The following is a 12,665-nucleotide window of genomic DNA, read 5'->3' on the forward strand; positions in this document are numbered from 1 at the left end:
TGCTAATCCTCTGTGTCTTATCCTGTCACTTGGTGAATTCTTGGACCTTCTGTCTCCACAACCAATCAACACTAAAATATTTTCATGCTTGCCAATTGCTACATATCACCTATGGATCTATACTGTTAAAGTAATTGATATTAGGACCCTACACTATAAAATAATTGATATTAAGACCCTACTTATCATATGAATTATCAAAGATCATGTTCAAGTATGTTCATAAGATGTAACTTTTTGTTAATTCTAAGACACGATAATTTTTAGTTAAATTAATATTTTCAAACTAAAATTAGATTACGTGTCTCATCCTACTTAAACATTTATGTAAAATAACTCAAGATTAAAACCTACTATTTTTAGCACAATTGCACTTAATGCTTGGAGATATCCTGACCGTCCATCTTCAATAACAAGAGATGTCCTGTTATTTTTAACACGAGGGAAGCCAAACTCCCACTTCATTTGCCCTCGGACAATCAAAATTAAGTTCAATCAAATTCCTAGCCCAAGGAATCCATCCAGCTGTAGCATATTATAATGAAGAGAAACACAATGCACTAATGCAGTACCTTAAAATCGCATTATTAAAGCACAAAATCGACAACAGCAGAAGCCAGCCTCATGGAGAGCACATTATCAAGGACAGCAACTGTTAAACCTGCTCTCTACCATTTTCTAAATAAATAGAGGTCTTGTCAATCGGCCATGGTGCCCCTGCCATCACTGCTTCGATCTCCGATATTTCCCGGGGACACTTCGTCATATTCTTGCAACCACCGGCAGTGACATGCTGCAAAAAACAAAAGGATGAAAAAAAAAATGAAGCAAGAAAATATAATAGCCAAATACATGGAGTCATAAATTGCTACTATAGGAAGAAAAAACAGCAGCAGTACAATTTCAATATGGAAAAATTTGACAAAGCTAGCCTGCATATGGCCTGGCCAAAAAAAAAAAAATTGAAGGAAAAAAGAAAAAATGAGCACAGGATGAGAAATCACCAGAAATGGTTTATTAAATAAGTTAAAATATTCAGTAACTTGAGAAAATCTACTAATTCTGCATGTCCAATATATCAAAAAGTTCAAATGGGTAAGCCATATATGTGCCTTATACGGTGAGATTGCAAACATAACCAATATTATTATGCAGATACAATGTCAAGGAGAGCAAATTATTTAATCTAGTTTCAGGTGTAAAAGAATGGTTCAGTAAATGAAGTACCACGTCACTTTCAATTCGAACTCCACCGAAACCTTTAAATCTGCCAATTACTTCATGATTGAAGAATCTTGCAGTGTTTGAACTTTCCATGGCTGGAAGCAACAAAGCATCAATGAAGTAGCATCCAGGCTCTACTGTTATCACCTACATAAACAGGCCCCACAAAAATGGAACAATGATTATTCTAATATATTTTCTATAGCATATATTAAAGTTCTGGCAAACTTTATAGACATATCACAGAAAGGCCCAAGTACAGAAATCAAGCAGTTGAGCAAACCATAGTAGATAACTGTAACATCAATTTATATTAGTCTCAAAGCAGTCCTTCAGGCGCCAAAAGAAAAACTGATTAGTAATTAAATGAAAGAATCCAATTGAACACAGCAGAATAAAAGAAACGAATTCCTTCCAAATAATATGCAAGACATGACCTAACATTTCTATGCATTTCCACTCCATAGCATTAGGAGTTTACGAGTCTAACAGAATATGACCCTTATGATAAAGTATCTACCAAGGCAATTAAACAAATCATAGATCATAATAGCAATTATGTATCCCAGACAAACATGCTTGGCACGTGATGCGATATAAATGTAAATATTTCAGTTTCAACTTCCATTTAAATAAGTTAATCTTGAGAAGTTAGAACTTCTCATACCAAATACAAGATAAAACAATAATAAAAGTCCAAGGCATATTTTAACAAATTCTGATTTTGACCTATGTAACATATCTAAATGAAAACATGGTAACAAAAATCTGAAGGAAATCATACAACTTCATAGTTATCAAACGCAACACATGCTTTTAACTTGGGTCACAGATTTCAGAAAACAGATCAGCCCCCGTTTGGCCACCAATCCCTTTCTCTTTTCTCCTTTCTATCCAAAAAAGTGTAACTCCTTTATTCACATTAACAAACAACTTTCTTCACTTTTCACTCACAAAAAAAAAAAAATTCAAAAGTCATTCCACCTTTATATCATATCAACCCATTCCTTTCTCCTCTCACAAAGGTTGGCCAAACAACCCCTAATCTCCAACAAATATGATTTGATTCTGTTACCAAAAAGGAAAAGAAAAAGGACAATTCCGTCGACTGAAAAAATTCATTACTAACCATTCCCTCCTGGAGCTCTCTAATTGTACGTAATGCCCTCAATCCAGGTTCTTTTTGTCTCTCCATTCCCTGCAGAAAATGCCAAGTTTCCAAGCAATCAAGGAAAATATAATACTAAACATATATCATATGAACAGTACTTGATAATTATAAATTGAAACAAGAAATACAAACTGAAAAGCGTAAGCAGAAATATTATTCACAAAGACCTTTAAGTAGCCCCCTGGATCATGTGTGTCAATACCAAGGAAATGCCCTAGGCCATGAGGCATGAAAACGGCACCCAATCGTTCAGCCATCATATCGTCCACATTGCTAGAACCAATGACCACAACTAAACATGAATCGAAAACTTCCCTTCTAATAAGAATAAGAAGTTGCAAGTAACTGAAGATAAATCATTGAGAAAACAGATGCTACCCAACAATGATGGATCCTTTCTTCAATGACTCGAGGATAACTTTCTCTGCTAATCTGCAATTTTTTTAAGGAGGAAAAAAGAGAATGTAAGATGCAGAATTGCATGCCCAGGAGATGATCTAGGCAACTTGAACCAGGATCAAGGGAATATAGCGATAGATTATGACTGCATCTTTCTATTTAGTAAAGAATGTAGCTAACCTTGATAAAACAAATAGCTTTTTTCTCTTAAGAAATGAAATTGTAAATAGAATGAAAGTAACGCCTGTACACCAACACTTCTAGAAGATGATGTCCAGTTTCCAGAATACCACATCAGACCACAATGATCGATATTACATTGGAATCTCTACACTCAATAAGTAAAAGCTTCTTCGACATTTCTTGGCTACCATAGTTTGTTTAGGCTTTGATTGCACGAGGATTTTTTTTTTCCCCCTTTTTTTCTGTAATTCAATGTAAGGTTCTCCACACATTCTAATGAACAAAACAAACCACTCCATTTCAATCCTTTCATATATGCGGTATTTTCCTCGTGGTTCCCTAAAGTGGGCATCCCATCCCTCCTGTAATTTTCCTTTGTTAACCTTATAACACACACAGAAAGACATTGTAATTATTTTAACAGAAAATATCAGTTCCACACTTACATGTGCATATCAACCCAGTTTACGCCAGGTTTCATTGAAGATATGACAGCATTGTGTGCTTCAAGGACAGCCTGCGAAAAATAAAAAAATAAATAAAAATAAAAAAAAAAGAAAGAAGAAGAAAGAAAGAAAGAAAGAAACACACACAGAGAGAGGAGAAAATTAGGTCCAAATGCTTAGGTTGATACTGCTCTCAAAGTAAAGCACTTACATTATATATGAGTGACTGATCGCCAGTAAACTTCCCATTCACCTGCACAGAAAATTTAAAGCAATGAAAATTTTCTAACAATAGGGGAAGATCAAACAACTAGGTTTTGTTCCTAGTAGCATAAGGAGAATTTTCTACTTCTATACTATCTATTACTTCTCACTATTTAGATGACCTTGAATATAAATCTGCATCACAAGTATACTCTTCTACTCCAAAAATCCTCATCAAATCAAGACTCTAATTTTAAACCCTCTCTAAGATTACAATGGATTTCTTAATGAAAGGATCATTGTGGTTACTCATAAAATCAGAAGAAGTCAAAGAATAAAGTATGTATGATGATGACAATGAAACGAATAAAAGGATCATTATGGTTGTGTGATGGTTACTCGTAAAAACTAATATCTAACTTTAAACTTGCAAGTAAAAAGGCCAAACTCACAGGAAACGAACAAGTTATGTCAGAACCATAAAAATGATATTCAGCTCCCATATCAAGCAATGCCATATCTCCATCTTCCAAGGTCTGCACAAAGGAGATTACAAGGATTTTAAAACTCCAAAAAATACTTCTGCCAGTTAAGGAGATTTATTTAGACAACTTGAATTCTTTAATTGGCCCCAAGGAGAGGGGGAGGGGGAGATTTGAACTAATGACCTCCGCTTCATGAGGCGTAATCCTGAACCGATTGAGCTACCCATTGGGGTAATTAGACAACTTGAATTGAGAAACTCCAAAGAATAAAGACCTCAGTCATTAAGCAATTAAGCATAGTTTATGCATTAAGACAATATAAAAGGTTCTATAATGTATCAAGTCTAAAACCATTGAACCTACATACCCTCTCATTTGGAGCCGCTGCATGCCCATAGTGGAGCACAGCACTGTGTAATAAAACAATATGTCCGTTAACAAACATTTCTATGATGGATGTAAAATTCTATATCAATACATCTCTACTCATAATTTACTTTTCCATTTACACAACAGTTAGAATCTTCAAAAAAAAAAAAAAGACTCAATATGTTTGCCAGCTAGTCTGCAAAATTTCATAATAATATGTACAAACTCTAGTTCAATCTGTACTCAAGCAAAACCAGTTAAAAAATATTGGACAATATAGGGCATGTCCACATTTCAAAATGATCAGATATTATAACGAAAATTTAAATTCAGAAAACACAATTCATCTGTTTGTATTTTATTATTTTTCCTATAATAATGAGAAGTTATGTCCCTAACAGCATGCACCAAGGTTTCAGTAATGTGCAGAAGAGCACTTAGCACCACATGCATAGAAAATAAACCTTGAGAACTACAGAGACACTCACCTACTTTCACCAGTAGCACAAATACATGTGTATGAGCAGTGCCTACAGCCACCATACATGTAGGTGTGGTGAAGAAAAATGCTTTCCAACTGATACTCTTTCATTCCCACCCTAGTTTTTCTCATAACCTAGTCAGAATGTAAAGTAGCAACAAGTACATCAATTTATCTCAACAAGCATGCCCAAGATGACTCTACAGGAAAAATGAACAAAAAACATGTGCCCAATATTCAAAACACCTATCAAGAAAGAGCTTTCTGTTTGCACTTTCCATCATTTAAGTTATGGTTGTCTTGTGACAACAAACAATGTGTTTCACAACAATAGCAACAAACTGATAACGCATTGGTACTTTGACCCCTTTAATAGACTATTTGAGAATCATGAATGGCATGTGGAACAAGACATTAAAGACTAGATTTATATTCTTGGTTGTATAGTCAATTGAAGGTAAGGACTTTTACACAACCATGTTTAGCAAATAATTTTTTTTTGGAAATGGTTACCTCAACATGAGCTTCAGAGCTTATATCATTGGCATACTGAATAAGGGCAAGCTCGAGCTCCGACTTCAAAACACGGCATTCAGCCAGAATAGGATGCAAGTTTGTCAAATCCGTCTCTAACTTATCCACGCCCTAAACAGAGATTTCAAAAATGAAAGAAGAGGAAAAAAAATAAATTAAGTATCATTATTCTGATATAAGAATATGAAGGTATTCCATTTAAAATACATCTGAACCATGAAAATTTGTTGACAAATATAATGTTATTAGATGCATCATTGAGTTCAAGATCTACTTATTGCTAATGCACTAATGCTATCAGTACAGAAATATTTGAAAAATGTATTGAAACTTGAGAACTTAGTGATCCATTACTCTATGCTGAAGGCATAAACAAGTTATTTGTGAAGAGAAAGTAAGTGCGAGATGTAAGGACCTCAAACTCTGCTGGTTTTGCATATTTATTGCTGTCAGTGTTAAGCCCATGTAATAGAAACAAGGGTTTTCCAGATCCTTGGAAATGGTCATGCAAAACCCCAGCAATCTCATCGGTGTAGTATACCATGCTAACCAGGTATCTTTCCTGCAAAAGAGCATAATCATGAGCTAAAATATGAACAAGGCACACTCTTAAAACTACAAATCAGTTTAATCACCTTGAAGTAGGATAACGGCTTTATCTCTCCCAACCAAACAGCATAGTCGGCAGATAACCGAGGAGCAAACAGGATAGATTCCCCAGTTGCAATGTCCTTCAGGGAAAAACGATGGCAAATTAATTCTAGAATCTGTCAATTAAATATCTTACACTAAATAGATGATTTGTACAATTACAAACACGAGCATGTATTTAAAAATAAAATAAAAAAAAAAAAAATTGGAAATCAAGTCAAGATCCCTTGTGTTTTTTGCCATTTCTTAATCTAAGTTTCAATTTGATAAATTTGAGACCTGAATTTAGACATATTCTAAATTTGAGACCTTTGTCAACATTTCCTTCAAATTGATAATAGACAAGTATGTGAACAGACAATTACAACCCTCAAATCAAAAAATATTTAAAAAAAAAAAAAAAAAAAGAACCAAGAAAATACCAAACCGAAAAAGGAAGTTGTTGGGCCGGCTCATCCAGCCCAGCCATGGCTGTAGACATGGGTGGCACGCTTCAGCCAACCATTGCTTAGAGGGTGGCCACCTATGTTAAGGAGGTAGCCCTGTTAGGGATGGCAGGGGCTTGGCTGTGAGCCACCTCTGTGCTAAAGGGTTTAGGGGTGAGCACCAAATCTGACCGTGTCGGAAATGCCCTTTCTGGCTTTTGCCTCCACCTATGTAGAAGGCATAAAAAAACCTCTGACGCCACCTCCAATGAAAATAATTTCCGAGCTGACACTGACTCTGAAAGGCGGTCGGAAGTCAACTCAGAAAGTTGATGGCCTATGAAGGTAGCCATCACAGATTTAGTGGTGGCCACTATCATCAAGCGGTTAAAACTCAAGCAAGCATAAAGGGGGAAGAGAGACCCAATAGTCGTGGCCTTCTTCTTCAAGCAAATACAAATAGAGGAGGGTGGGGACAGAGACCAGCAGTCGCTGTAGCCGTGGTCTTCTTCTTCTTCTTCAAGCAAACAGAGAAAGAGGGAGGGGGGAGATACTAGCAGCCACCATGGTTCTTCTTCTTCTCCGCCTTCTGGCTCCTCTCTTCACTACTCTTTTTAGACCAAATGAATGCTAGCATGGCAAAAGGAGGGGGCTAATATCTTCTTTCTTCTACTGAAATAGGGGAAGAATTTCTTTTTTTAAAAAAAATGCATACTTTTCAGCTTTTCTCACCAACACATTATGTCCTTTCCAATTAATATTTCACGCTTTACTATGCCTGCAGCTCTGCCTCACTTGAAAATCTAGGGAAAAAAAAGCTTTCTTAACGGGGCTTGTATAGTGCACTATTCCAACTAATAGAACACCTACAGGATCGATTGTATTGCTGAATGATTTCTACCGTGCTCATCAAGGTGAGTGTGTATTGATATATATATAGATGTACAGAAGTTTAGGATAGCTACAACTCTATCTCTAGATTTGAATACATTCCTATCTAACTACAACCGCATCCTGGACCTTATCATCACAGCATGCGTTTACAAGAGATGTAATTCTAATATAACCCTAGGAACTCTAGGATCTATCTTTATCCAATCTATCTTTATCCCTTGAGTTCCATTTGTGCAGTATCTCTGGGATCCCTAGACTCACATGTAGATTGTGAGTCTTTAGGGGATACGGCAGATACGTTAATACAAACTATGCTTCCTCTTCTTTAGTAGTGTCTCAGAACCTCTGTTATGTGTTTTAAACATAAAAAGTTGGGCCGAGTAAAAAATTAAAAAATCTAAAATACTATCTGACACCGACTTCAACTTTTGTTGGAAAACTTAAACCATAATAGGCTCAGCCTCCGCCTACCATCAGAAGCCGAAGCGTGCATGCCGAAATTGGGTCGACGGTCAGAAATGCAAAAATTTGCATAGCACTAAAGGGGGTGACCTAACCAGGGTGGTTGGGTTGTGCCACCCATGCCCACTGCCGTAGTTGCACAAGGTGAGCCCGCCTAGCAACTTCCTTTTTTCTTTTCTTTTAAAAATAAAAAATAAAAAAATCGAGTGATATAATTGTCTTTTATCAACTTGGTGGAAATGCTGATAGAGGTCTCGAATGTATAATGTACCTAAATTCGGGTCTCCAATCTATCAAATTGAAAATTAGGGTATTGAAGTCAAAATGACAAAAGACTGAAGCGCTGATTTCCCAAAAAAATGCGTAAAGCTTCAAAACTAAATTTTAAAATTTTGAGCATGCTATCAACAACATATTTTTGGTGATTTCTAATTCAGAAACTAAATAAAAATATATACTATCATTGTTCCGTTAATGGCAGTGGTAATTGGATCCTTATTGTTAGTTTTACTCGGATTTCAGCAAGATTAACAGTGGAGGTAACTCCACAAGAAGGAAGTTCACAAACTAAGAGTAAACCAGAACAAAGAAACATGTTGTAGACGCAATTTACTTACTATAGCTCCATAGAATCCAGGTTCTCTGACTCCGAACAAGTAAGCAAAGTAGCTCTCCTGCCTATAAATTAAAGAACACATGGATTATCAATAGTATAATCCATTTGATGCCAAGACCATATTCAAATGAAAATTGCAACATGAAAAAATGATTCAAAGAAAAGTTCAATCAAGTAAACAATTCACGAATTTCCTAAAAAACAGAATTAAAATGAGAAATGATACACATACATCCTCTACACATTTCCATACAACTAAGTTTCAAATCCATTATTGAATTTGTGGGACCAACGTGGGTTCATAAATCTAACGGTGGATTTGAAAATATTATGTCATAAGATGTATGTATATCATTCTCAATTAAAATATTGGAAGAAAATGAGAAAGAGAGATCAAGTACCTGAATAGTTCGATGTGGTCAGTATCGTGGCGCGTTTGTTCCTCGCCTCCCTGAAAACCGAACAACAACAACAAAAAAAAAAATTCAAAACTAAATTTCAAAACCTCGTGTGTGTATATATGTGTGTGTATATATATATATATATATATATATAGAGAGAGAGAGAGAGAGAGTACCTGAAGGAAGACGAAGCCGTGGAGAGGACGAGAGGACTCGGTGAGGTGGTGGCGGAGAGACTTGAGGAGCTTTTGTCGGTTGGCGACGTATAGCTCCATTGGCACATGGGGAGGAGAGGGCGATGACGAAGCCATGGAGACGGCTTCAATCGACTCCGAGACTGATGTTGATCCTCTTTCCCTATTCAATCGCCCTTTCTTCAATCGCAAAAGCTAAAATATAATTTCCAACTTATCGTCGGAGGAGGAAGCGTCAAATAGAATGTCTCATAAAGTTCCCAAAGATCATTCGTAGCTACACTGCGAATAACGAATAGTAGAGAAATTCGGGTTCATGTCGATGAAAATTACAGGAGAAACTATTGTATTTAGGGTAAATTATATTTTGTGCCCAAACTATATTTTAACTTATTTGTACTTATACCCTTCTAAACCTATTAAATCATGAAACAATATTTAAATCAAGGGAAGTAAAAGTAGTTCCTTTAATATTATTTAAATATAAAAAAATTTATCTTTCATCTTTGATTTCTCTAACATTTATTTAAAATAATATTTAAATAATTTTTTTTTTCTCTTTTTCTTACTATTTAATTTAAATAATATTTAAATAGTATAAGAGGATATAAAAAAAAATACTACATATTAAAAATGTGATATGTTAACAACAAAAATTAAATATATTTTTATTTAATTCTTACACGTACCAGTGGGGTTTGACCCACCCATAGACATAAAGAGATTTTCCCGCATGGAATGTAAGCGGGGGATTATTTGCATGATGTGGAAAATAGCTCTTCAGTTCAGTCATGGGTTTTTGTGGATTTAAATTATTCATTTCAAATCTTCTAATCAATTGATGAGGAATCATTTGTCTTTTCAGACAATTCTACCCAACCTTGAACAAATTTTTTTAAATTCTTCCAGATTATGAAAATGGTACGTCTAGCTCGTTTTTTTTGCAGCTATGAATCGGATGCTAGCAATGACGGATTTACGGGTAGCTGGTATAGGCCATGGCCCCCCTCAATTCCAAGAAAAAGAAAAAATTAAGTAAAAATAAAAAATTAGCTTATTGGCTCCTACTAACAAATTTTTTTAACCCCTTGCTCCGATCCATACGAGTTTCGGGCTTCATCCTTGGATGCTAGTGGGTTTCTTTTATGAGAAATGACTAATTTTTTTTTCCCATCCCGAGTATATTTTCTATACATATCTGTACAACTTTTTTTAGAAAACTAATCGTTGATTTTGTATGACCCATGTGAGTTTTATAAATTCAATAGTTAATTTACAACAAAAAAAAAAAAAAAAAAACTGGACAACGCTTAATTAAGTTCGATAGTTAATTCAATAGTTTTATAAATTAAGTTTTATAAAAAAGATTCCTTAATTAAGCCCAACGTAAGCTTAATTAAGTTCGATGATTGGGATTTGGGACCAACGCTGAGCGTGCGTGGGAGCCTGGTTGGCGAGGAGCTGGGTTATGCATAATAAATTAATAATAATAATAATTAAAGGTCAATATATAAGAAAGTGAAATAATTGGATAAAGAAACAGAAGAATTCAAGTAGACAAGACAAATAAAAATCATGGTCTCTTTTATAATATTATGGGTAAGCAATCCCATCTCTGAGCCTGTGTGAACGTTCTTGGATCACAATTTAGGGAGTGCAAGAAGCTATTTTAATTATTAATTATAAAACCAATTCAACCAATAATGAAAATGTTTTTTTTTATTTAACGAGAGAGCACATGGCTTTGAGATAGAGATATATATATATATAGAGATAAATATATCAGCTTTAAACTTTTGGGATAAGTGGTGATTTAACACAGTGTGACGTTCCACATCGTCTTGGTATGGGAATAAGGATGTGTTTGTATGTATATTCGCACCCTTATTGATACAACGCGTTTTAAATGCCTGATGAACCCATCAGAACTCCGTAGTTAAGCATGTTTATGTGAGAGTAGTACCTAGATGGATGACCTCTTGAAAAGGCTTAAGATTTTGTGAGTTATCGTATACATATTCTTGAACTTATACCTGTCTATATTCTTTTATGGTAGATTTGATTTAAGGTGGAAAATTGGTGCAAAAATTGTACCAATTCACTGTGACAGCTCAAACAATTTTCAGATTACTCCAGAAGCCGCCTACAACAGTGCAGAAGCCATGAACATCAAAGTGAGAGGGGTGCTAATCACAAACCCTTCCAACCCATTAGGCACAACAATCCAACGATCAGTTCTTGAAGAGATTCTCAACTTTGTCACTCGCAAGAACATCCATCTTATCTCCGACGAAATCTACTCCGAATCTGTTTTCTCGCCGACCGAGTTCATAAGTGTCGCAGAAATCCTTGAAGCCCGAAAATTTAAGGATTCAGAAAGAGTTCACATTGTCTACAGTCTATCAAAAGATCTCGGCCTCCCGGGTTTTAGAGTTGGCACATTATTCTCGTACAACGACAAGGTTGTGACAACAGCGAGGAGGATGTCTAGCGTCACCTTAATTTCTTCGCAAACACAGCATTTGTTGGCTTCCATGTTGTCTAACAAGGCATTCACAGAGAATTACATCAAGATAAACGGAGAGAGATTAAGGAAGAGGTATGAAATGATCATTGAAGGGCTTAGGAGTTCTGGTATTGAGTGTTTGAAAGGAAATGCAGGGTTGTTTTGCTGGATGAATTTAAGCTCATTGTTGGATAAGCCAACAAGAGAAGGTAAATTGGCTATTTGGGACTCCATGCTTCATGAAGTGAAGCTAAATATATCTCCAGGCTCTTCTTGCCATTGCTCTGAACCAGGTTGGTTCAGGGTGTGTTTTGCTAACATGAGTGAGCTCACACTACAAGTTGCATGATGTGGAAAATAGTTCCTCAGTTCAGTCATGGGTTTTTGTAGATCGACTTTCAAAGTGGGAAATGGATTTAAATTCTTCATTTCAAATCTTCTAATCAATTGATGAGGAATCATTTGTCTTTTTAGACCATTTTAGCCAACTTTGAACACCTTTTTTTAATTCTTCCGGATTACGAAAATGGCTCGTCTAGCTCGTATTCTTTTTAGCTATGAATCGGATGCTAGCAGTGACGGATTTAGGGGGGACGGTATAGGCCATGGCCCCCTCAATTCCAAAAAGAAGAAAAAATTAAGTAAAAAATAAAAAATAAAAAATTAGCCTAGTAACTCCTACCAACAAATTTTTTAGCCCCTTGCCCTTATCCATAAGAGCTTCTGGCCCTATCCCTAGATGCTAGTGGGTTTCTTTTATGAAAAATGACTATTTTTTTTTTTCCATCCCGTGTATATTTTCTATACATTTTCGTACAGTTTTTTGTTAGCAAATTAATTGTTGATTTTGTATGACCCATGTGAGTTTTACAAATCCAATAGTTGATTTGCAAAAAAATGGACACAGATCATAAATGACGGGTGTTAAAGTAACCTTTTAGTTAAAGTGGATTTGAATACTCCAATAGGATGTTTAGATGGAAGAAATCTTTTAGGATTCCCGAAGATTACTCCACTTTA

The 12,665-nt window shown here is 35.5% G+C and overlaps 2 protein-coding genes across 2 annotated transcripts; one reads left to right on the forward strand and one right to left on the reverse strand.

The window, feature by feature from the left end:
• Positions 1-405: 405 nt before the first annotated feature.
• LOC133856466 (uncharacterized) lies at positions 406-9,429 on the reverse strand. The gene is made up of 16 exons (XM_062291499.1): positions 9,122-9,429; positions 8,946-8,995; positions 8,546-8,606; positions 6,132-6,227; positions 5,912-6,058; positions 5,476-5,607; positions 4,970-5,097; positions 4,480-4,522; positions 4,080-4,163; positions 3,635-3,676; positions 3,424-3,494; positions 2,774-2,827; positions 2,563-2,668; positions 2,354-2,422; positions 1,228-1,371; positions 406-793 (listed from the first exon to the last, which is right to left on the reverse strand). Exons 1-16 carry the CDS (start codon positions 9,254-9,256, stop codon positions 656-658), a joined length of 1,500 nt encoding a protein of 499 aa, XP_062147483.1. The 5' UTR covers positions 9,257-9,429; the 3' UTR covers positions 406-655.
• Positions 9,430-10,106: 677 nt separating this feature from the next.
• LOC133857468 (1-aminocyclopropane-1-carboxylate synthase 7-like) lies at positions 10,107-11,994 on the forward strand. The gene is made up of 2 exons (XM_062292743.1): positions 10,107-10,128; positions 11,144-11,994. The coding sequence occupies exons 1-2, from the start codon at positions 10,107-10,109 to the stop codon at positions 11,992-11,994; spliced, it is 873 nt and encodes a 290-aa protein (XP_062148727.1).
• The last annotated feature ends 671 nt before the right edge of the window (positions 11,995-12,665 follow it).

The sequence above is a fragment of the Alnus glutinosa genome, chromosome 14 (genome assembly GCF_958979055.1).
Source record: "Alnus glutinosa chromosome 14, dhAlnGlut1.1, whole genome shotgun sequence".
NCBI classification, from domain to species: Eukaryota; Viridiplantae; Streptophyta; class Magnoliopsida; order Fagales; family Betulaceae; genus Alnus; species Alnus glutinosa.

Bases quoted from the DNA above. Each gene is read 5' to 3' on its own strand.
- LOC133856466 (XM_062291499.1), bottom strand. From the start codon at position 9,256: ATGGCTTCGTCATCGCCCTCTCCTCCCCATGTGCCAATGGAGCTATAC. The intron at 4,523-4,969 runs GTGAGTGTCTCT...TTTATTACACAG, and splicing joins TGTGCTACTGGTGAAAGTAG to TGCTGTGCTCCACTATGGGC. The intron at 794-1,227 runs GTACTTCATTTA...TGTTTTTTGCAG, and splicing joins TTCGAATTGAAAGTGACGTG to CATGTCACTGCCGGTGGTTG.
- LOC133857468 (XM_062292743.1), top strand. From the start codon at position 10,107: ATGACGGATTTACGGGTAGCTG. The intron at 10,129-11,143 runs GTATAGGCCATG...AGATTTTGTGAG, and splicing joins GACGGATTTACGGGTAGCTG to TTATCGTATACATATTCTTG.